The sequence below is a fragment of the Chiloscyllium plagiosum genome, chromosome 40 (assembly GCF_004010195.1).
Source record: "Chiloscyllium plagiosum isolate BGI_BamShark_2017 chromosome 40, ASM401019v2, whole genome shotgun sequence".
NCBI classification, from domain to species: Eukaryota; Metazoa; Chordata; class Chondrichthyes; order Orectolobiformes; family Hemiscylliidae; genus Chiloscyllium; species Chiloscyllium plagiosum.
This window is the reverse complement of record NC_057749.1, coordinates 18,594,967-18,617,858: the sequence shown is the minus strand read 5'-3', so window position 1 is coordinate 18,617,858 and position 22,892 is coordinate 18,594,967. Positions and strand designations below refer to the sequence as shown.

Below are 22,892 nucleotides of genomic sequence, written 5' to 3'. Positions count from 1 at the left end.
GGAGGTGAAGGCGGCGGAAGAATTGTTCGATGTCACGCCGCGTGTTGAACTCGTTAATCCGAGAGCGTAGGGGAATGAAGGTGAGACCTCTGCTGAGGACTGATCTTTCTCCTTTTTGGAGACTGCAAAGATATTTTGGTCGAAGCCTGGAAGATGCATTGCTGTGACAGAATAGCAGAAGACACAGGTTGCAGCCCAGTGATGGAAATAATGAATTAATTGTTTGATCCTCTGCTGAGGACTGATCTTTCTCCTTTTTGGAGACTGCAAAGATATTTTGGTCGAAGCCTGGAAGATGCATTGCTGTGACAGAATAGCAGAAGACACAGGTTGCAGCCCAGTGATGGAAATAATGAATTAATTGTTTGATAATGTTGAGCTTCTTAAGGTTTGTTGCAGCTGTGCATGTTCAGACCAGCTGAGTGCCATGTCTCACAAGTGGACAGATGTTGGGGATCAACATGTAAGGTATATATCATTGTGTACACAATCTCTACTCTTGATGCAGTCATGATTTTGTATAGCTCCTTTACACTTCTCTGCATAACTTGGCTGTCCCACTTGCTTACATAAGACCAAAGATTGGATACTATATGAAATTAACATCTTTAACATCTCAAGGCGAGAAAAGAACTCATATCCTAGCCATGTTGCTGTCATGCAATAAACTACAGCTTGTTTAAGACAAGAGCATTTTTTTGTTTGGCCCCCAGGTGATTTCTCCCTATCACTTGTGAAAAACCGAACCTGTACAGCCCTCTCAGGAAAGAGGGTGGTGGCAGTAAATCTACCAGGTGGATTTTGCACCGTTTTGAATCTTCAGTCTTGCAACACAGTTGTTTTATTTGAATGAGCTATGATTATCAACACCATAACAGATTGATTGTGATTCTAAAATAATTTTGAAAAACATTCTGGAATATTGAAATAATATTATTCCCAAGTGTTAAATTGAGCCTTTCACCTTTGGATTTTGCTCCAGCTGTGCTCTTGAGTAATGATGCTTCTTCCAATTATAGAAATATCAACACTGAATGTAAGTACCATATCGGTAAAACTCAATGAAGTGATTTAGTTTCAATCAAAATAAGCAAAGAATCAGCTGAATTTAATATTCACTTACATCTGTTGCCCTTAGCATTGCAAAATTAATTTCTGCCCTTCTATTTATTTTCTTGTCCCCATTTGTTATTATATGAAGTCTGCCAAACCAAGTGCTTTGTTCTTGATGCCTGCTTATTTTTTTCACGTTCCTGGTGTACTGACTCATGCTACCACATCACTCCAGAGACTATTCTGTTGTGTTTTGTGTGTCCTAGGGGTCTAAACATTGTGTGTCATTTCAACAGGCTTTTGGAAGGTCAACCCAGCCAAGCCCGGATTCTTTGCTGAAATTCACATGTGCAGCTATGTCCAGCAGGATAGTGATCAACAGTGGAAACCCCATCCCTTTAATCATTCAACACATTTCACTTGGCTCAATTAGTGTGACTGAGACATCGACATGTCTGCCTTACTGAAATCAATGACCTCGAAGACAAGCCAAAGATCTTTACAGCCAACTTTTGAAGTGCAGTCCCCTTTTCATTCGCTTAGGGCTGTGGCTATTTTCAGTAGTTAAACAAAATTATCTTGCTGTATTCTGTGCTGGCGTCCCAGGACAAAATCAAACTCTTTGCAGCTTTTGATGACTCACTGCTGACACAACTGTTTCTCCAAATAAAGTTTTTAAGTGCACTGGATCATAGTGAGTGTAAGGTGCTCTATCACTTGCAGAGATGAGTCATTCCATTGTTTATGGTTTTGTCTCTGGGAAGCTACCATATTTGTTTTCTTTCAGTGTGACTTTGAGTTCATGGGGTCTGAGCTGTAAAGAGAACATGTTTTGCTAACTTGTGTTTGGATCCTTTCTGTGGAAAAATGATGAAAGACGGTTCAAGTGTGACACTTGCTGATTTGTAAAACTGGCCTGTAGCTCACAATGAAGCTGTTATTGATTTTGGATTGAGACTCAATATTTAGAAAGCACGTGTGGGTGGTCTCTTCATGTGAACTCAGCAGTTCAGTGTTGTATGTATACTTGGGGAGGATAGCATATCCAGGCTGAATTCCAAGTGCAGAGTGAAAGTACTGTTTTAATTTTTTCCACTAGTGAGATCATTTTGGTTTTAGCTTGTTTCTTAAGAAAATTAAAAAATCTATTTCCTTCTTGTTCTGTCAACATTGCTGCAAGTCATTTTCTTTTAAGAAGTGTTATCATTGAACATGACCTTGTATATTGCAATATTTAACAATCTTCTCACAGAATTTGAATGGTTGTGTGTGTGTGTGTAACTGTGACCTGCTCTTCACTATCTCACTTGCAACTTTCTGTTGTGGTTCTCTTCGCCGAGCTGTGAATTTGTGTTGCAGACGTTTCGTCCCCTGTCTAGGTGACATCCTCAGTGCTTGGGAGCCTCCTGTGAAGCGCTTCTGTGATCTTTCCTCCGGCATTTGTAGTGGTTTGAATCTGCCGCTTCCAGTTGTCAGTTCCAGCTGTCTGCTGCAGTGGCCGGTATCTTGGGTCCAGGTCGATGTGCTTATTGATTGAATCTGGATGAGCGCCATCCCTGTAGGAATTCCCTGGCTGTTCTCTGTTTGGCTTGTCCTATAATAGTAGTGTTGTCCCAGTCGACCTCATGTTGCTTGTCATCTGAGTGTGTGGTTACTAAGGATAGCTGGTCATGTCGTTTCGTGGCGAGTTGGTGTTCATGGATGTGGATCGTTAGCTGTTTTCCTGTTTGTCCTATGTAGTGTTTTGTGTAGTCCTTGCATGGGATTTTGTACACTACATTGGTTTTGCTCATGCTGGGTATCGGGTCCTTCGTCCTGGTGAGTTGTTGTCTGAGAGTGGCTGTTGGTTTGTGTGCTGTTATGAGTCCTCGTGGTCGCAGTAGTCTGGCTGTCAGTTCAGAAATGTTTTTGATGTATGGTAGTGTGGATGGTCCTTTGGGTTGTGGCATGTCCTCATTCCGTTGTCGAGCACCCGAGCTACAAATCTTCTCCCAAACTTTGCAACTTTCTATTTCAGTGAGAACCTAAACACCTCATTTCAAGCTGAATGGTACCATGGGATTTGTCCAGTGCTCAGTTCTGTCGGTTGAGTCCATGAATGATTTGAGTTAAATGTCAAAACAAAGCAACCCTGCCTGTCTGGCATAGAGGGAACTTCCAAATTAATTAGAGCTTGTTCCAACTCAGATTTGATACAGCCGAGAGTTTGGAAATTCTATCTGACAAGTTTAGGTCAGCACAATCTGACTTATTGAAAATACAACACTTCATTTGCTTCTTAAAATTACACACTTATTCATATTTCTGATTTGAAATTTTGCATCTTGAATTCTTAACAATCTCCCACCCTCCACGTCTTTAGTTTGCTCACAGTGAAATTCTGTCAGGCTGTGTTAAGGAATTGAGGATATCTTTGACAGAAGGGAAACTCCAGTCTCTGTGTGGTTATTGTGGAAGAAATCTGTAGTTTGCATTGTGGTGACAAGAAGCATGTCACTGATTTGTGTGTGTGATGAATTGTGTCCAAGTATTGACTCATCTCCTCTTGTTGATTAATGAATTGAAATGTTAGTTTAGGTGAAAATTATGACCTCAATGGGAAACTGGCTTGAGGGCTGCTGTCTTCTAATAGCTTTTGCAGCTAAATGACCATCAATCCAAAGAGTCATTAGTCAAGGTTAATCAAGTTGGTAGAAGACTTGCATCTGTGATGCTGGGAACCTGGTGAAGAGGCAGAGATAGATCGTTCACCTGAGTTGATTTGACTTGTTTTAGTGATGCATTAATTCTGCTGTCAGTTGGATAATGCCTTCAAGCCAGTTCCTCAATGGTGCAGCCAATACGTCTTTAAGCAAGCGTTCATCAAGAATGTCAATTTTTATTCTGGAATATAACTTATCGTGACACTTGGCATAATTCTTTAATTCAATGGGGAATGGTTGTGGACAACTGAAAAGAAGTGGGGGCTCCATGGACATCCCCAATTCACAAGGTTAGTGGAACCAAGCGTATGAATGCGAAGGAGGAGGATTGCAGCCATTTTCAACCAGAATCTGAATGATAATCCATCTGTGCCTTCTTCTGAAGTCCCTGTCATCAGAGCTGCCATCAAGAACTCATTGAATACAGCAGAGGCTATGGACTGGGTATCATCCTAACTGTAGTGCTAAAGACTTGTACTCCAGAACTAACTATGCCTGTAGCCAAACTGTTCCATAACAACTGTAGCATTGACAGCCACTCAACAATGTGGAAAATTACTCAGATATTTTTCATCCTAGAAAGCAGGACAAATCCAATCCAGCAAGTTACTTTACCACCTGTCTAACCTGACTCTTCAGCATAATGATGAAAAGTGTCATAAACTCTGCTGTCAAGCAGCACCTGCAAACAACTGCAACCACTTTCGGTTTCACTAGGGTATTTCGTCTCCAGACCTCATTGTAGCTTTGTCCAAGCATAGACAAAAAAGGTTGAGTTCCAGAGGTGAGATGAGAGCAACATAAGCAGTATTTAATTAAGTGTGGCATCAAGGAGCCTAGTAATATTGAACTTAATGGAAATCAGACAGAGGTTTTCAGTGGCGAGAGTCCTAACTTGTACAAAGAAAGATCGTATTTTAGAGGGAGTTCTAACATCAGAGATCTTTTTAAAGTACAACCATGTTAAAACAATTATTTATTTACGCGATTTGAATGTTGCGAACATTTGTTAACCATCCCCAATTGCCCTTGAGAAGGTGATAGTAAGCTACATCCTTGAGCCGCTGCAGTCCATGTGGTGTAAGAACACCCACAGTACTGTAAGGGATGGAGCTGCACGATTTTGAACCACCAACACTGAAGGAAGCTGCAATATAGTTTCAAAGCAATGCAATGTGCATGTTGAAAGGGATCTTACACATTGGGGTGTTGCTATATGCCTACCACCATTGTCCTTTTTTGTAGGTGCTGAAGGTCTCAGTCTGGAACATGCTGTTGATTGACTCTGTGTGTTGCTGCAACGGTGCATTCTGTATTTGGACGAAATGTTAAATTAAGGCACTGTTGCGGCCTTTGGAATTTCTCATGATGGTTTCTGAAGAAGAACCATCTTTGTTTGTTCCATCAATGGCACACCCCTCCCCCTGTGAAAAGGATGTTTGCTGATCGTACACTCTTCAGCAACATTTGCAACTCTGTAGATACTAAATTTGTTCATACCTTGACAACATTATGGCTTTGTGATGACTGGCAAATAAAATAAAGTGGAAGGAAGTAAGTCTTCCAATAACATCATGGTTTTCATGATGTTTCAAAGTGCTTTGCAGCCAATGAACTCCTATTGCAGTGTAATTCCTGCCAGCGTTCCCTGTAATTTTCTTACAGGCTGTGTGGGCTTCCAAAGCCCATGCATAGCAGCAACTTCTAGAATTGGAAGTCAATACCTCAACCAGTATGCTCGTGCTGATCGTGTGCTCTGCTTAGAGGAAACATTGGTCACTGTTATTGTTCAGGAAATGTGACAGCAAAAATGCACATGGCAAGCTGCTCTCATCCCCACCCCTACTCCATAAAACAGTCATCTGCATTTATGATGTTGATTTCGGGGATGCATTTTGAGCATGGAACTGGGGTAACTTAGCTGTTTAGCTTTTCAACTCACCTATTGAGGCAAATAGTGCCTTATAACATCTCATCCACATACAGAATGCACTGCTGCAGCAACTCACTTGTGGGCGGCACGGTGGCACAGTGGTTAGCACTGCTGCCTCACAGCGCCAGAGACCCGGCCGGTTTCCTCCCACAGTCCAAAGATGTGCAGGTCAGGTGAATTGGCCATGCTAAATTGCCCGTAGTGTTAGGTAAGGGGTAAATGTAGGGGTATGGGTGGGTTGCGCTTCGGCGGGGCGGTGTGGACTTGTTGGGCCGAAGGGCCTGTTTCCACACTGTAATGTAATCTAATCTAATCAATGAGACTCAATCAACACTTGTTCCAAACCTGTGATTTCCAGCATCTACAAAGAAGGACAACCGTGGTAGGCACATGGCAACACCCCCATTGTAACGCCCTTTCAACTGGCACATTACATTTCCTTGAAACTGTATTGCTGCTCCCTTCAGTCCTGGTCTGTCAAAATCCTGGAACTCCCTGCCTTACAGTGCTGTGGGTGTTTTTACACCACCTGGACTGCACTGGTTCTTGGGGGTGGGTAACAAATGCTAGCAACACTCCCATTGCATAAATGAACAATGTTAAAAATCACACAACACCAGGTTATAGTCCAACAGGTTTAATTAGAAGCACACTCTGAAATCTGTTGGACTATAACCTGGTGTTGTGTGATTTTTAACTTTGTACACCCCAGTCCAACACCAGCTCCTCCAAATCCTAAATGAACAGTTTGTTTTAAAAAGGTTGAATTTTAGAAGGATCTCTGATGTCTGATCTCCCTCTAAAATACTCATCACTTCTGTGTTGTTTTTGTAAAAAAAAAGTTCTCATGGTTATTGTTTCTAAGTCGCAACGCTGGAAAAGTATGAAAGTCTCCGGTCTCTTAGTTAAGAAAAAAATGTTAAAACATGCACTTTGTTTCTCTTATTTGGGTAGAATGGGAATGTGCAGGGTAAAGATTTGCAAGTGAGCATCTGTCTCTCTGACTGTTAAAATTGGGACTTAATCAAAATCTTTAGTTGCTCCCATAAACTATACCTATCCAAGCAAATAGAAAGTATTTCATTACATTTCTGACTGGCATCTTCCTTGTAGGTGATAGAAAGTTTTGAGAAATCAGGAGTGAACCATTGCCATCTAAAACCCAGCCTCTGATGTGCTCTAATAACTACAACATTTATGTGGCTGTTCCAGTAAAGTTTCTGATGATTGGTGATGTAACCCTTAAGATTTTGAATGGTGGATGATTTGATGATGGTCATGTCATTGAATGTCAAGGGAAAGTTGTTCAGCTTGAAGGTGAGTATTATCACAAATGTTCCTTACCATCCTCACTGAAAATCACTGGGCATAAACCGCTGCACCGACAAATTAAAATATCTGAAGACCATAAAAATACAAACAAAACAGGGCATTGTTCAGTAGCAATGATTATTAGTTAACAGATTTTATTTAATAAATATATATTGGTGCATTTGCTGTAGTTAAGCTGAAAGTATTTGATACCTAAGCTGGTGTTTGTCACTATCATAAAAATAAGATGCATATTTAATGATCTGCAGTTAGCTGAAAACCATTATTATCAATGTATGCGATGTACAATAAAGCCCTATACTCTCAGACTGAAGCCTTCATTCATATTGTCCTGTCCCCAGGAGTTCTCTTATATGAAGTTCAAAAAGAGAGTTAGTCAGCACTTGCTGAACTCGGGCTATTTGAGTCTAATTCGACTATGTCAAAATGTTCATCTTTCAATGTTATTTTGTATCTCTGAGTCACATTTAGAGTCATAGAGATGTACAACACGGAAACAGACCCTTCTGTCCAACTCATCCATGCCAACCAGATCATCTACTCCCATTTGCCAACACTTGGCCCATATCCCTCTAAACCCTTCCTATTTATATACCCATTCAGATGCCTTTTAAATGTTGTAATTGGACCACCCTCCATCACTTGCTCTTGCAGCTCATTCCATACACACCGCCCTCTGCGTGAAACAGTTGCCCCTTAGGTCTCTTTTACTCTACTTCTACTTCTCTACTTCTGGACTCCTCCACCCCTATTTATCCTATTCATGCCCCTCATGATTTTATAAACCTCTATGAGGTCACCCCTCAGCCTCCGACGCTCCAGGGAAAACAGCCCCAGCATATTCGTCCTCTCCCTGTAGCTCAAATCCTCCAACCCTGGCCACATCCTTGTAAATCTTTTCTGAATCCTTTCAGGTTTTACAACATCCTTCCAATTGGAAGGAGACCAAAATGGCACGCAATATTCTAACAGTGGCCTAACCAGTGTCCTGTACAGCTGCAACATGACCTCCCAACTCCTGTTCTCAATGCTCTGACCAATAAACGCCTTCTTCACTACCCTATTTACCTGCGATTCTACTTTCAAGGAGCTATGAATCTGCAAGATCTCTTTGTTCAGCAACACTCCCTAGGACCTTACCATTAAGTGTATAAGTCCTGCTAAGATTTGCCTTCCCAAAATGCAGCACCTCACTTTTATCAAAATTCAACTCCACCTGCCACTTCTCAGCCCATTAGCCCATCTGATCAAGACCTAGTTGTAGTCTGAGGTAACCTTCTTTGCTGTCTATTGCACCTCCAATTTTTGTGTCATCTGCAAACTTACTAACTATACCCAAATCATTTATATAAATGACGAAAAGTAGTGGACCCAGCACCAATCCTTGTGGCACTCCACTGGTCACAAGCCTCCAGTCTGAGAAGCAACTCTCCGCCACCACCCTCTGTCTTCTATCTTTGAGTCAGTTCTGTATGTAAATGGCTGGTTCTCCCTGTATTCTGTGATCTAACCTTGCTAACTAGTCTCTGAGGGGGAACCTTGTCAAGCACCTTACTGAAGTCCATATAGATCACGTCCACCACTCTGCCCTCATCAATCCTTTTTGTTACTTCTTCGGAAAACCTGAATGAGTTTGTGAGGCATGATTTTAGACCATAAGACATAGGAGTGGAAGTGAGGCCATTCGGCCCATCGAGTCCACTCCGCCATTCAATCATGGCTGATGCGCATTTCAGCTCCACTTACCAGCGTTCTCCCCGTAGCCCTTAATTCCTCTAGACAACAAGAATCTATCAATCTCGGCCTTGAAGACATTTAGCGTCCCGGCTTCCACTGCACTCCGTGGCAATGAATTCCACAGGCCCACCACTCTCTGGCTGAAGAAATGTCTCCGCATTTCTGTTCTGAAATGACCCCCTCTAATTCTAAGGCTGTGTCCACGGGTCCTAGTCTCCTCGTCTAACGGAAACAATTTCCTAGCATCCACCTTTTCCAAACCATGTATTATTTTGTACGTCTCTATTAAGTCTCCCCTTAATCTTCTAAACTCCAAAGAATACAATCCCAGTATCCTCAGCCATTCCTCATATGTTAGACCTGTCATTCCAGGGATCATCCGTGTGAATCGCCGCTGGACACGTTGACTCGCACTCCCAGATCCCTTTGTGCTTTGGCTTTATTAATTTTCTCACCATTTAGAAAGTAGTCTATGCTTTTATTCTTTTTGCCAAAGTGCAAGACCTCGCACTTGCTCACGTTAAATTCCATCAGCCATTTCCTGGACCACTCTCCCAACCTGTCAAGATCCTTCTGTAGCCTCCCCACTTCCTCAGTACTACCTGCCTGTCCACCTAACTTCGCTAGAATGCCCCCGGTTCCCTCATCCAAATCATTAATATATAATGCGAACAGCTGTGGCCCCAGCACCGAACCCTGCGGGACACCGCTCGTCACCATGCACCATGCATTTTCCATGCATAAAGCCATGTTGACTATCCCTAATCAGTCCTTGCCTTTCCAAATACATGGACATCCTGTCCCTCAGGATTCCCTCCAACAACTTGCCCACCACTGACGTCAGGCTCCCTGGTCTATAGTTCTCTGGCTTTTCCTTACCACGTGGCACCACGTTAGCCAACCTCCAGTCTTCTGGCACCTCACTGTGACTATCGATGATACAAATATCTCCGCAAGGGGCCTAGCAATCACTTCCCGAGCTTCCCACAGAATTCTAGGGTACACCTGATCAGGTCCTGAGGATTTATCCATCTTTATGTATTTTAAGACATCAGCACTTCCTCCTCTGTAATATGGCCATTTTTCAAGATGTCACCATATTTCCCCATATGCTATATCTTCCATATCCTTCTCAGTAAACACTGATGCAAAATACTCGTTTAGTATCTCCCCCATCTCTTGCGGCTCTACACGAAGGTTGCCTTGCTGATCTTTGAGGGGCTCTATTTGCTCCCAAGTTACCCTTTTGACCTTAATGTATTTGTAAAAATCCTTTGGATTCTCCTTAACCCTATTTGCCAGAGCTATCTCATCTCCCCTTTTTGCCTTCCTGATTTCCCTCTTCAGTCATGATTTGGAGATGCCGGTGTTGGACTGGGGTGTACAAAGTTAAAAATCACACAACACCAGGTTATGGCCCAACAGGTTTAATTGGAAGCACACTAGCTTTCGGAGGGACGCTCCTTCATCAGCCTTTTTGTATAGTCTCTGTCACTGCAATTGTTGCAAAAAAAAAATCATGTTTAGCTCATGGGTGTTTTTGATGATATTGGTGCTTTTGGCCCAATCCCTAGTGCTGTTGAGCAGGGCTAAGAGTGTGTTTGCGGATGGAAAAAAAGACAACTTGAAAATGTAAAACGTTTTAAGATATGTTTGAGGAGGAAGGCTGAAAGAATTGTAATAAATTTGAATGAAAAACATAAAAAGACAATGAAGGGAAGTGAGAGGAGGAAGAAAAAGGAACTGAATGCACTAACTGCACTTGTCTATAAACCCTTCCTCTGACCTCCACTGGTTTCCTGTTCCCATTGTGAGCACGCAACTTAATTTGCCCTTATCGACAAATCATGCTTTCTATCTGTGTAACCATCTTCAGTCCCGTAACCTTCTGAGCCATACATTTAGGCAGCTTTCTCCAAGCTATTCAGACCCCTAAAGATCATATCTGATCTGTGAGCTAACTCCATAAACCTGCCATGGTCTATATTTCTACTTTGTTAGGTAAAATCTATCAATCTTGGCTTTTAAATTAAAATTGATGTAATATCAGTTGAATGCTCTCCCAAATGTCACCTCATTCTCTTTTATATCTGCAGAATCACTTGATTGGCTCACTTTTTGACTGTCTGTTCTAGGATCCATTTCTTTCCTCTTGTGTGAAGTGCCCCAGTGCTGTGTTAAACATATTGTGTCAGTGCAAATTGATTTTTGAATCTGCAGGAGAGGAAATTCAATGGCAAGTTCAAAGCAATGGAAGAATTTTTAAGGTTTTAAACGGGAGCAAGGAAGGCCAAAGTGACTCTTTTTTTCCATACGCACGCTATAAATGTCTGTTTGTCCCAGAATTATCAGCTTTACATCCCTGGACTTAAATCTTGTGTGGGAATTTGAAATCCTTCCATTTAAAATGGTTATTTTGTTTTATGAGAAATCAAAAATTTACAAGTAATTATGTGCAAATTTTACTCATTGTTACATGACTGTTCCCTTGTGAAGGAGGAACTTGCAATTATTTCATGCCTTTCAAAATCTCAGGAGGATCCAAAGCACTATTGTAGTCATTGCTGTTTCCCAGCCAAACACTGCAGCCATTTTCACAGCAAGATTGGTTAATTAGTTGAAACTTTTTGGTGGACTTGTCAGAGGGTAGCTGGTGGCTCGGACCATACTGCTGTCGTGTTGTGAGGTCTTTTCTATCCATCTGAATTCGCAAAATTAGGCGAACAGCTAAATAATGATCCTGGAGGATAAGCAGATCAGCACGTAGCTTTGAAAGGTGGATGCGGCTTTATTTACTTTTCTCTCATTCATTAATATGTAGATTAAGGTTAAATTAGCTTAAAGAGTCATACTTGATAGTTCAGTAGTTGAGGTAAATAATTAAGATCATAAGACATAGGAGCGGAAGTAGGGCCATTCGGCCCATCGAGTTCACTCCACCATTCAATCATGGCTGATGGGCATTTCAACTCCACTTACCCGCATTCTCCCCGTAGCCCTTAATTCCTTGTGACATCAAGAATTTATCAATTTCTGCCTTGAAGACATTTAGCGTCACAGCCTCCACTGCACTCTGCGGCAATAAATTCCACAGGCCCACCACTCTCTGGCTAAAGAAATGTCTCCGCATTTCTGTTCTGAATTTACCCACTCTAATTCTAAGGCTGTGTTCACGGGTCCTAGTCTCCTCGCCTAACGGAAACAATTTCCTAGCATCCACCCTCTCCAAGCCATGTATTATCTTCTAAGTTTCTATTAGATCTCCCCTTAATCTTCGAAACTCCAGTGAATACAATCCCAGGATCCTCAGCCATTCCTCAGGAAGGACATACTGGCATTGAAGCGTGTCCAGCGGAGATTCACACGGATGATCCCTGGAATAGTAGGTCTAACATATGAGGAACGGCTGAGGATCCTGGGATTATATTCATTGGAGTTTAGAAGATTAAGGGGAGATCTAATAGAAACTTACAAGACAATACATGGCTTGGAGAGGGTGGACACTAGGAAATTGTTTCCGTTAGGCGAAGAGACTAGGACCTGTGGACACAGCCTTAGAATTAGAGAGGGTAAATTCAGAACAGAAATGCAGAGACATTTCTTCAGCCGGAGAGTGGTGGGCCTGTGGAATTCATTGCCACAGAGTGCAGTGGAGGCTGGGACACTAAATGTCTTCAAGGCAGAAATTGATAAATTCTTGATGTCACAAGGAATTAAGGGCTACAGGGAGACACCGCTTGTCACTGGCTGCCATTCCGAAAAAGAACCTTTTATCCCAACTCTGTCTTCTGTCAGACAGCCAATCCTCAATCCATACTAGTAGCTCACCTCGAACACCATGGGCCCTCACCTTGCTCAGCAGCCTCCCGTGTGGCACCTTATCAAATGCCTTTTGGAAGTCTAGGTAGACCACATCCACTGGGATTCCCCGGTGCTCTTTTCCATGTAATTGGCATCAGTCACACATTTGCACTGATGTTGCAAAATGGGAATTATGTACTAATGTGTAATGATGCAGTGGATAAACACAGCTTGAATTACATTGCTCAACTTTCTAATTTTTAGTCATTCAACACAGTAAGTTGCAAATAATTGTGGTTATTATTAACCTCCTTTGCATTCTTCTCTCTAGTCTATTGTTTTTTAAAATATAAATAAAGGTGGTAGCAAAGTGGGGAAACTAGTAACAAGAAGTATTGAGACTCAAGCATAGGACACTGTGGACTTGTGCATAAATTACTATTCTGACTGATTTATTTTTGGTCCTTCAACTTGTTAGCTCAATTATTGTCAAGAGTCAGTGTTTGGTCATGTTCAGTATATTATGTTTAGAAATGGATGGAAGTTGATTGTTTCATTGTTTGAGTTTACAAATGGCGCGATAGATAAAGCTCTGACATCAATAAAATTTGATCTGAATCACTGTCGATGAAGTGAATCTCTAAAGTTATTGTACTGCTTAGGAGTTTGAGGTTTAGTATCTAATTTAGGCTGCTCTGCTCCACCTCCTATTAGTCAGTGAATCCCTACAGTGTGGAAACAGCCACTTGACCCATTGAGTCCACACCGACCCTCCGAGAAACATCCCACTCGGACCCAATCCCCCTTACGTATCCTGTAACCCTGTATATCCCATGGCTAATCCACTTAACCTACACATCCCTGGAATCTATGGGCAATTTAGCACGACTGTTCACCTAAATTGCATATGTTTGGAACTGTGGGAGGAAACAGGAGCACTGGAGGAAATCTTCGCAGATGTGGGGAGAATTTGCAAAATCCAAACAGTCACCTAAGGCTGGAGTCAGATCTGAGTCCCTAGGACTGTGAGGCAGCAGTGCTAACCACTGAGCCACCGTGCTGCCCACAAAGCATTTAACTTCATTTTTAAAGACATTCCAGATTCTCCTGGAAATATAAACGTAGCTCTCAATAGCTGTCATAAAGAATCTATTTGAAGAGAGAACACAGTGTTAAATTTGGGATTTATGGAATCATAAAATGGTTATAGGTGTAGAATGAGGTCATTCAGCCAGACTTCACTGTACTGGCTGTCTGAAAGAATAACTCAGCTAGTCCTACTTCCCTCCCCCTACCCTGTAACCCTGCAACTTTTTTATCTTCAGGTAATGATCCCATTTTACTTTTGAAAGCTGTGGTTGAATCTCCCACCAACCTCCTTTTCAGAGAGTGCATTCTACATCCTCACCGTTCACTGCATTACACTTTTTATTTCCTCCCCACATGTTGCCATTGCTTCTTTTACTGAGCATCTTAAATTGTTCTCCTCTTTCAAGTTTTATGTTGTCTGCAAATTGTATCTAGTACACCCAATTCTGGGTCATTAATGTTTATCGGGAAGAATAATGTTCCTCATGCTGATCTTTGGGAATCCATTGCATACCATCCTCCAGACTTCAAATACATCCAGTATTCACTAAAATAAAACGAATAACTGTGGATCCTGGCGGTCTGTTTCAAACAAACTAGAGATTACTTTAGAAATTCAGGAGGTCCGGCACCAACTGTGGAGAGAAACCACCGTTAATGCTTTGAGTCCAGTGATCCTCCTTTAGATTGGAAGCAGCTATGAAAATTTGGTATTTATCCTGATGGTGGGGAGTTGGGGAAAGGGGGTGGGGTGGAAATCGAGTGAACAAGTAGGCAGTGACTGAACCCAGAGGGAGAGGGAGAAAGACCAAGAGACAGGGAAAAATCAAGATAGCCAGACAAAAGGATTGTTGATAGTAAGTCCGGGAAGAAGAGAAGCTAGATAAGTGATAATGGGGACTACTAATAGTTGAAAATGAGGTGGCTGTGCTGACAGCAATCCATTTCATGACTGGACTTTAAAGTTGTCGGAGTAGGTAATGGACAAGGAAGGAGGTGTTCATGCTCTGAAATTGTTAAACTCCATATTGAGCCCTCAAGGCTGTAAGTTACTGAAGTGGAAGATGTGATATTGTTCTTCCACAAAGCTGTATTCCCCGCATCATCCCCTGTATCTAGCTGCTTCTAGTTCTGAAGGGTCACTGGATTCAATGTTAACTCTGTTTTCTATCTATTGATGCTGTCAAACTTGCTTATTTTTTCCAGCGATTTCTGTTTTTGTTTGACATTAACCACTGCTGACTGTTTCCTGTCATTCAGCCAAGTTCATATCCAAGCTGCTGTTATTATATCATTATTATTCCATGAGCTTGAGATTTGTTACATGTCTGTTGTACTGCACTTCATCAAATCTCTTCTGGAAGTCCACGTGCAACACATCAACCTCTCTGTTACCACCTCAAAAAAACTCCACCTAGTTAATGAGACAGTGTGTGCCCTTAACAGATTTATTTTGTGGGTTGGGGTGGGGAGGGGGAGGTTGGAGGATAAAGAATGGAGCTGGAATAAGCACAGCAGGTTAACCAGCATCAGAGGAGAAGGGGAGTCGATGTTTCAGGTCGGAATCCATGTTTATCTACATTTGTCCAAGTGACTGTAAATTTTTTTTTGGACTTAACTGAAATTTTCTCATTGTTGAATTGAACCTTAAACCCTTATTTTAAAAAAGGGTTTGACATCTACAGTTCACCAGTTCCTCCGGCACCACCCCCATCTCTATGACTCTATGCCACACAGCTTGGCAATTGCCACTTGCACTTCACTCAATATACTTGATGCATCTCATCTGATTTTGGTGACTTATCAACTTTACATACAGCTAGCTACTATCCATTTTTATTCATTGTTATACCCGCCAATATTTTAATAACCCCGTATTTTACTGTGTCTTGGGCAGCTTCCTCCTTGGTAAAGAGAGATGTAAAATGTTCATTTCATCCCTTCGCTGTGCTGTCACATCTTTACTTAAAGTCTCTTGTCAGTTTAAATTATCTTTTTACAACCCTTTCACGACATATATACTTTAAAAGATTGTTTGACCCCCATGTTTGTTAACTGCCAGTCTCTTCTTGATTTGCTTCTGTTTTTTTCACTTCCCGTTTGAAACTTCTGTGTTCAGCTTGGTTGTTTCTTGTTTTATCCACCTGACATCTGTCATACACACCCTTTTCTGCTTCATCTTAATCTCTGTTTCTTTTATCATCTTGCAAGCTCTGATTATATACCTTGGCTGTTTCCAATCTATCAACTCGGTGAAGGAAATTTGTTATTACAATTCATCTCATAATTCCGTTGACACCCTTCAGTGTCACGTTGCCAAACTGTCGTCTCTTCACATTGACAGCATCCTGGTTGCTGGCATTTGTCTTCCTGATGCTCCTGGTCAAACCAAACCATTATTGGTGGGTTTACAAAGCTGATGGCTTCAAGAAAAGCCTTTCATTTATTTTTAAACTTGTACTTTGTTTCATGATTTTCGTAGAGATAAATGTATCCAGCTCATCTGGCTAGACGGCTGGCATGTTCTGAAAATTCGACCATAATGGGACTCGATGTCTAGCTGAAGGAGAATGGAAAGTTGGCGTGTATGCAAGGGGAATGAAATACTGAAGTACGATATTTTATTGCAACTGTATGCAAACACATCTTGAGCACTGTGTACAGTTTTAATTTCCTTATTCGAGAAAAATATATACAGGTTGTTCTCCTGTAACATATGTTTCGTCAATGCGATTAGGCTGTAATGCAGTTGGTGAATTGGGGACCTTTTTTTAAAAACGTGAGCTCCCATTGGCTATTATGCGATTCCATCCCCGGTTACTTTAAGTCCACTCCAGGTGTTTACTTCAGATCAAACAACAGAGATTGGATGATGGGGCAAATTTTTTTCTGACCTTATTGTTGATGTCTTTGAAAATGTTCTTAGAAATTATTGCAGGAGAAAAAATTTGGACTTCAAGATTCTCCTCATTCTGGACAATGCATCAAGCCACCCTCCCACCATTGGTGAGCTTTCTGAAAACATTTTCGAGTGCTGCTTCTACCTCTGAATACAACTGCTGTTATTCAGCCCATGGACCCAGTGTGCAATAGCATCTTTTAAGGCTGATTATTTAAGACACACATTCAGGAAGCTGATTATAGCTACTCAGGGGGATAATGAGGACAATGTTCTTCAATTTTGGAAGAGCTTTAACATTAAGGAAGTTAACATTAACATTGACATCATTGTGGAGGCCTGGGGTGACATCAGTAAGGTTACTGCTTGCATGCATTTTGGTGGAAGCTTCTCCCAGATTTCCTTCATGATTTTAAAGGTTTTGAACCGTTAGAGGAGCTTCCAGCAATCAAAGAACATTGTGTTGCTCTTGCAAATCAAGTTGGATTTGAAGAAGTGGAGATTGACCTACAGTACCTTGTTGGTACGAGAGAAATTGGAGCTCAAGGTGAAGACAGTGAAGTCCAGAATGCAGCACTACGTGAACTTTCCACTTCTATTTTAGCTTCTGTCCTGAGAGAAGTTGAGGAGCAGTTGCAGTTCTTAGAAGACGATGGCTATAATGCAGAATGCAGCAGGATAGCAGTTTGTGGCATAAAGTCTTATATGGCACCACCTGAACAGCTTCTTCATGAAAGGAGAAAAATGGTAAAGCAGCAAAAACTAGATACATTTTTTTAAGCCAACTCCCAAGAAACAGTCTGAGGATAATGAACAGCAGCCATCCACTTCTGGACTAAATAATCCTGCATCCAGAACTGCACTGAAAGTAGTGATGATGCTGATGATGACCCTCAGCCCCTGCCTTCATACAGTAGTGTAACTCAGCAAACTCAGAAACCCTTTAAAGTGTTATTATTTCATTAATATATATGCTTTTAACATTTACTTAGACTGTGCTGTCATTTGAATTAGGCGAACTAGTATTTTTGTTTTGATTTTTACTGATATTTTTGGTGGTTTGCCCCAACCTTGTTTTTCCCAAAGGCCCCGTTATTTCTATTGCCTGATTTTCTATAACACTAGGTTGCACGAGAATGCAACTATCCCGTTATAGCAGAACAGACTGTATAAGCAGTTAGAGAAGATTCACTTGACTCACCCCTGGGATGATGGGCCTATCTTACGAAGAAAGATTGAAAAGAGTAAGTGTATGCCTGCTGACGTTGAAAAGAAATGAGAGATGATCTTATTGAAATGTGTAAGATCCTGAGGAGATTTGATGTTTCCCACTATGTAAAGGGTGAGAACTAGGGGAGAACGTTTAAGAATATAATGTCTTGGTTTTAAGATAAAGGTGAGAAAATGTTCACTGTGAAATTTTCTCCCCTGGAAAGCGGTGGAGGGTGGGTGAATGAATTTATTTGAGGTGGAGCTAAGATAGTTTTCTGATAAAGGAGTGGAGGTTTGGGAGTTGCCAACAGGTAAGAGGAGACCACAACAGATTTTCCACGATCTTATTGAATGACAGAAGATCTGCAAGGCCTGGTCCTGCTCTTAAGTCCAATGTCCTATAAATTATTTGCCTTTTGATTCTGTAAGTGTTCCTTACTATGGAATATTAGTGTGGTATCATTACCATAGTGCCACTCCTTAATGAAGACTAGGCACACCTTTATATTGGATCTCGGGCATGTGGGGATAAATAAGATTTGCCAGTTCTGGATTGTAAAGGAGACACTCCACAGATGACCTGAAGGCATATAACAGCAGGAAAAAGAATTGCCAATACAACCCTGTCTGACCTCCGTGAAGCTCCTGGACATCAGTGCTGCTGTTTCACAGCTGACCTTACTCATCATGTTGTCATGGAAAGAGGATATCACATTTGAGCAGCTTTGGCAGATGCCTCGTTTCCCCCAGCAACTTAAATAGACTGCATGTAGGTCAATTGGTCAATTGTACTGGTGAAATTGACAAAGATAACATCTAGTGGTTTCCTCGTGGTCTCCTTTTGATCATTGTATTTCTCTTGCAGCCCATAGACTGGAAAGATCATGTCAATTGCAGATCTGCCAGTTCTGAAACTGTACTGGGATTGATGAATTCAGTAAGAATCTATAGTCTGATGAGGGTAACATAGGCAAATAATTTGCATGGAATGCTTGACAGGGAGTTGTCTCAGTCGGTGTTGCAATGGCAATGGTTGCCTTTGTTTTTTTTAGGATAACAATTTTTTGCATCACATGTAAACTGGAGCACTCTCCTAATAGAAATGGAAAGGACTGTGGATGCTGTAAATTGCTGGAAAGCTCAACAGGTCTGGCAGCATCTGTGGAGAGAAATCAGAATTAATGTTTTGGGTCCAGTGACCCTTCCTCAGAGCAAAGGACAGTTGGACAGTCAAAGTAGTGGATTACGATCAGGCTAGGAGGATGAATAGCTGTTAATGGGAACTGTTAGTGGGCTGTGTGTCATAGCAGACTGTGATAACAAGGCACAGTGTGGGGAGATTGGGGTAAAGTCATGGGAGAGTTCAAACTAAAGTGATCGATGTCATGTCCAGGAGGCTGTAGAGTTCCCAAGTGGAAGATGAGGTGCTGCTCTTCCAGCTTGCACTGAGCATCACTGGAGCATTGCAACAATCCTGAGACACAGAGGTTGGCCAGGGAACAAGCAGCTGTGTTGACGTGGCAGGCAACTGGAAGGTCACAGTCTCTTTTGCGGGCGGGACATAGGTGTTCTGCAAAGTGGTCACCCAGTCTACGCTTTGTTACCCCAATGTACAGGAGACCATGTTGTGAGCAGTAAATGCAGTAGACTAGATTGAGTAAAGTGCAAGTATAGTGCTGCTTCACCTGGAAGATGTGTTGGGCCCTTGGATACTGAGGAGGGAGGAAGTAAGCAGACAGGTGTTGCAGGAGAAAGTGGTGTGGGGCTTTGGGGTCGGGGGTGGGGTGGGTGGTCTGTTGGGAGTGACAGAAGAGTGGACCAGTGTGTCCTGAAAGGAACAGTTCCTGCAGAAGGCTGGCAAGGGAGGGAGGGGAATATGTGTCTGGAAGAGATGGAGCAGAATCAGTGGGCCAAATTATCTAATTCTGCTCCGATATCTTATGATCTTGAACACAGGAAATATCCAGCATGCATGAAAGAATCAAAAAGGCAACATTTTCAGCAGCAAAGAAAGCAGCTCTATTGAAAACAATAGAGGGCTGTGTCTTCTGGTCGTAGTCTTTTTAAAGTCTTTGTCTCCACAAGGACTGTGTGTTGGTCACTCTAACATGTGTTGTCATGGATGAATGCATCTGCAGTTGGCAGATTGAGGCCAAGTATGTTTTTCCCTCTTGTTGGTTATCTCACCAGTTGCTTCAGATTCAGTCTAACAGCTCTCTCCTTTCGAACCCAATCAGTTTGATCAGTACTTCTGCTGCCCAGCCACTGTTAGTGGTGGGCAGTGAAATTCTCCACCCAGAGTACATCCTGTTCTCTTGCCACCCTCTGTGCTTCCTTCAAAAGTTGCTCAATATGGAGGAGTACCGATTCCTCTGCCAATGGAGGACGGTACATGGTAATGAGCAGGAAATTTCCTTTCCCATGTTTAACCTGAAGTCATGAGACTTCATGGGGCCCAGAGTCAATGTTAAGGGCTCTCAGAGCAACTCCTTCCTGTATATCACTATGCCGCCACCTCTGCTGTTGGATATTGGATGTATCCAGGGATGGTGATGGTAATGTCTGGGACATTGTCTGTAAGGTATGACTATGTAAGGCTGCTGCTTGACTTGTCTGTGACGCAGCTCTCCCAATTTTGGCAGTGGTTCCCAGATGTTAGTAAGGAATATTTTGCTAGGTCAACAGGGGCTGTGTCTGCCATTCAGTTTTCTCGTGCCTAGGTCCATACCAGGTAGTCCGTCCGATTTCATTTCTTGCTGAAACTTCGTGATTGAAACAACTGAGTGTCTTGCAAGGAGAGTCAGTTGTGTTGCTATGGTCTGGAGTCACATATAAGCCAGAAGAGGTGAGGATGGAAGATTTTGTTCCATTAAGGACATTAATGAACCAGGTGGGTTTTTCCAACATTTGGCAATGGTTTCATGGTCATTAGTAGACTCTTGATTCCAGGCATTTTATTATTTAGTTAAAATGGGGTTTGAACCCAGGTCTCCAGAAAATTAGCTGGTTTTCTGGATTAATAGTCTCCATATTAATGACCATTGCCTCCATATGAGGCCATTGCCTTCCCATCAATTACACCTCGTCTGATATGTTGGTAATTCTTGTAATTCCCATAGCAATCGATAATGTCTCAAAAATAAATTCAAACTTCCAGTTAGCATTTAAAAAAGACGATACAACAGGATTTCACATTTTGAGATTTTTCATGTGACTGTTGCCTAAAAGCACCATCTTAAACATACTCTTTTGGAAGGCAACTTGCACTTTAAGCTTACAAAAATATCTCTTCCCCTTTAAAACTTACTATATGGAATTGCAGTTCTTAAACCGCCACTGCTGCTCGGAGCTTCCAGTGTATTCAGGTTTTCCTGAGAAGTAGGCAAGTGGTTGCTTCCAGGTGCTTCCCTTTTACTGGATTCAAGAAACTCTCCTGAAAGTAAACAGGAGTAAAACCTGTACCATTGATGCTTCTCTTTGGCTACATAAATCTCCTGGAATCCTTTGGGTGTGCCTCTTTGACTAGAATCTGGGGCAGGGAATGGTAGATTGCAGCCAACACTGAACTGAAGAATGAAATTGTAGTATTTAATTTGAGTTGGTGGAGGAGGTAGAGGGTGTAACATTAGCTCATGAGTTTCTCTGAGGTGTACCTGTGTGACTGGAGCTGTTTATGTACGAAGAACTGGAGGAAAGAGAGTTCCCACCTGTCCATGGATAAAGAGTACTGAATGTTTAATTTTTGTTTTCAGTTTACAGATCAAGAATGTGGCTCTCCATTTGTGTTCATTTGCACCAATCCTCGGGAACTGCTTGTGAAATTTCCAATTAAAGGACGTCACAAGATATGTAAGTGACTGGTTAGGGAACAAAGTCGGTGCTGACATTTCGTTCATGATATAGTTTTTAAAATCTAAATGTGTCTAAGATTCTAAAAGGACTGCTTTACAAATGTTAATGCACTTCTGATGCAGCTTTTCTTTTGTATTTTTGATTATTTTGTTTAAGCGCTTACTATAAGAGTGGAGCAGATGTTTTTTTTTCATTCCTGTTCCATTTTTTAGTTTTGGAAATCGATATCTTTCTTTCCAACCACCTCATTTTAAAATTTCCATTTTTTTTTATAAGCCCCTTCACGGTCTTGTGGCCTCCTTTCTGTGTAATCTTCCCTAGCCCTTCACATCTCCAAATAGTACTTCTTGAGCATCACTAAATTTTAATCATTTCATTATTAGTGTATTCTGTGGAATTCCTTAAAAGGGTAGATGCTATCCAAAAAGTTAATACACAAGATGAGGACTGTTAAGAGTTGGGGATAACATATTAGTGTGGATGATGGATTGATTGATGGACAGGAAGCAGAGTTGAGATAATTGGTGCATTTTCATGTTGTGGGTCTGTAAGTGTAAAGTCAAAGTGTGTTGCTGGAAAAGCGCAGCAGGTCAGGCAGCATCAGAAGAGCTGGAGAATCTATGTTTTGGGCATAAGTTCTTCAGGAATGTGGCGATGGGGGTAAGGGGACTGAGAGATAAACGGAGGGTGTGTGTGGGGCTTGGGGGGAGGTAGTGTGAAGGCGATAGGTAGATGAAGGTGGGTGATGGGTCGGAGCGGATAGGTGGGAAGGAAGATTGACAGGTAGGACAATTCAAGAGGGCGTTGCTGGGTTGGAGGATTGTGTCTGGGATAAGGTGGAGGGAGGGAAGATGAGGAAACTGGTGAAATTGACGTTGATGCTGTGTGGTTGGAGGCTCCCAAGGAAGATGAGGCATTCTTCCTCCGGATGTTGGGTGGCTTGGATTTGGCGGTGGAGGAGGCCCAGGACTTGCATGTCCTTGGCAGAGTGGGAGGGGGAGTTACAAAGAACAAAGAAAATTTACAGCCCAGGAACAGGCCCTTCGGCTCTCCAAACCTGAGCCGATCCAAATGTACTGTCTAAACCTTCGGTCAATTCATAAGCATCTGTATTGCTGTACTCCCCACCTACTCATGCATTTATCCAGATGCATCTTAAATGAATCTACCATGCCTGTCTCTACCACCTCTGCTGGCAACACGTTCCAAACGCCCATCACCCTCTGTGTGAAGTACTTACCATGTGTATCCCCCTTAAACTTTCCACCTCTCACCTTGAAAG

At 42.0% G+C, this 22,892-nt stretch overlaps 1 protein-coding gene across 3 annotated transcripts in view; it reads left to right on the top strand.

Moving 5' to 3' along the window:
* The window catches only part of trip4 (thyroid hormone receptor interactor 4), a 140,843-nt gene that overhangs the window by 86,887 nt on the left and 31,064 nt on the right, over window positions 1-22,892 (top strand). The window contains exons 12-13 of one of the 3 annotated variants that reach the window (XR_006309824.1): window positions 16,130-16,258; window positions 21,511-21,585. Coding sequence is in view for 2 of the 3 variants with exons in the window: in XM_043680515.1 (XP_043536450.1) it covers window positions 1,350-1,520 (171 nt within the window). In the remaining variant the exon portion in view is untranslated. Of the gene's footprint in view, window positions 1-1,349; window positions 1,700-16,129; window positions 16,259-21,510; window positions 21,608-22,892 lie in introns of those variants that run through there. The other 2 variants (XM_043680516.1, XM_043680515.1) reach the window with 2 other exon arrangements.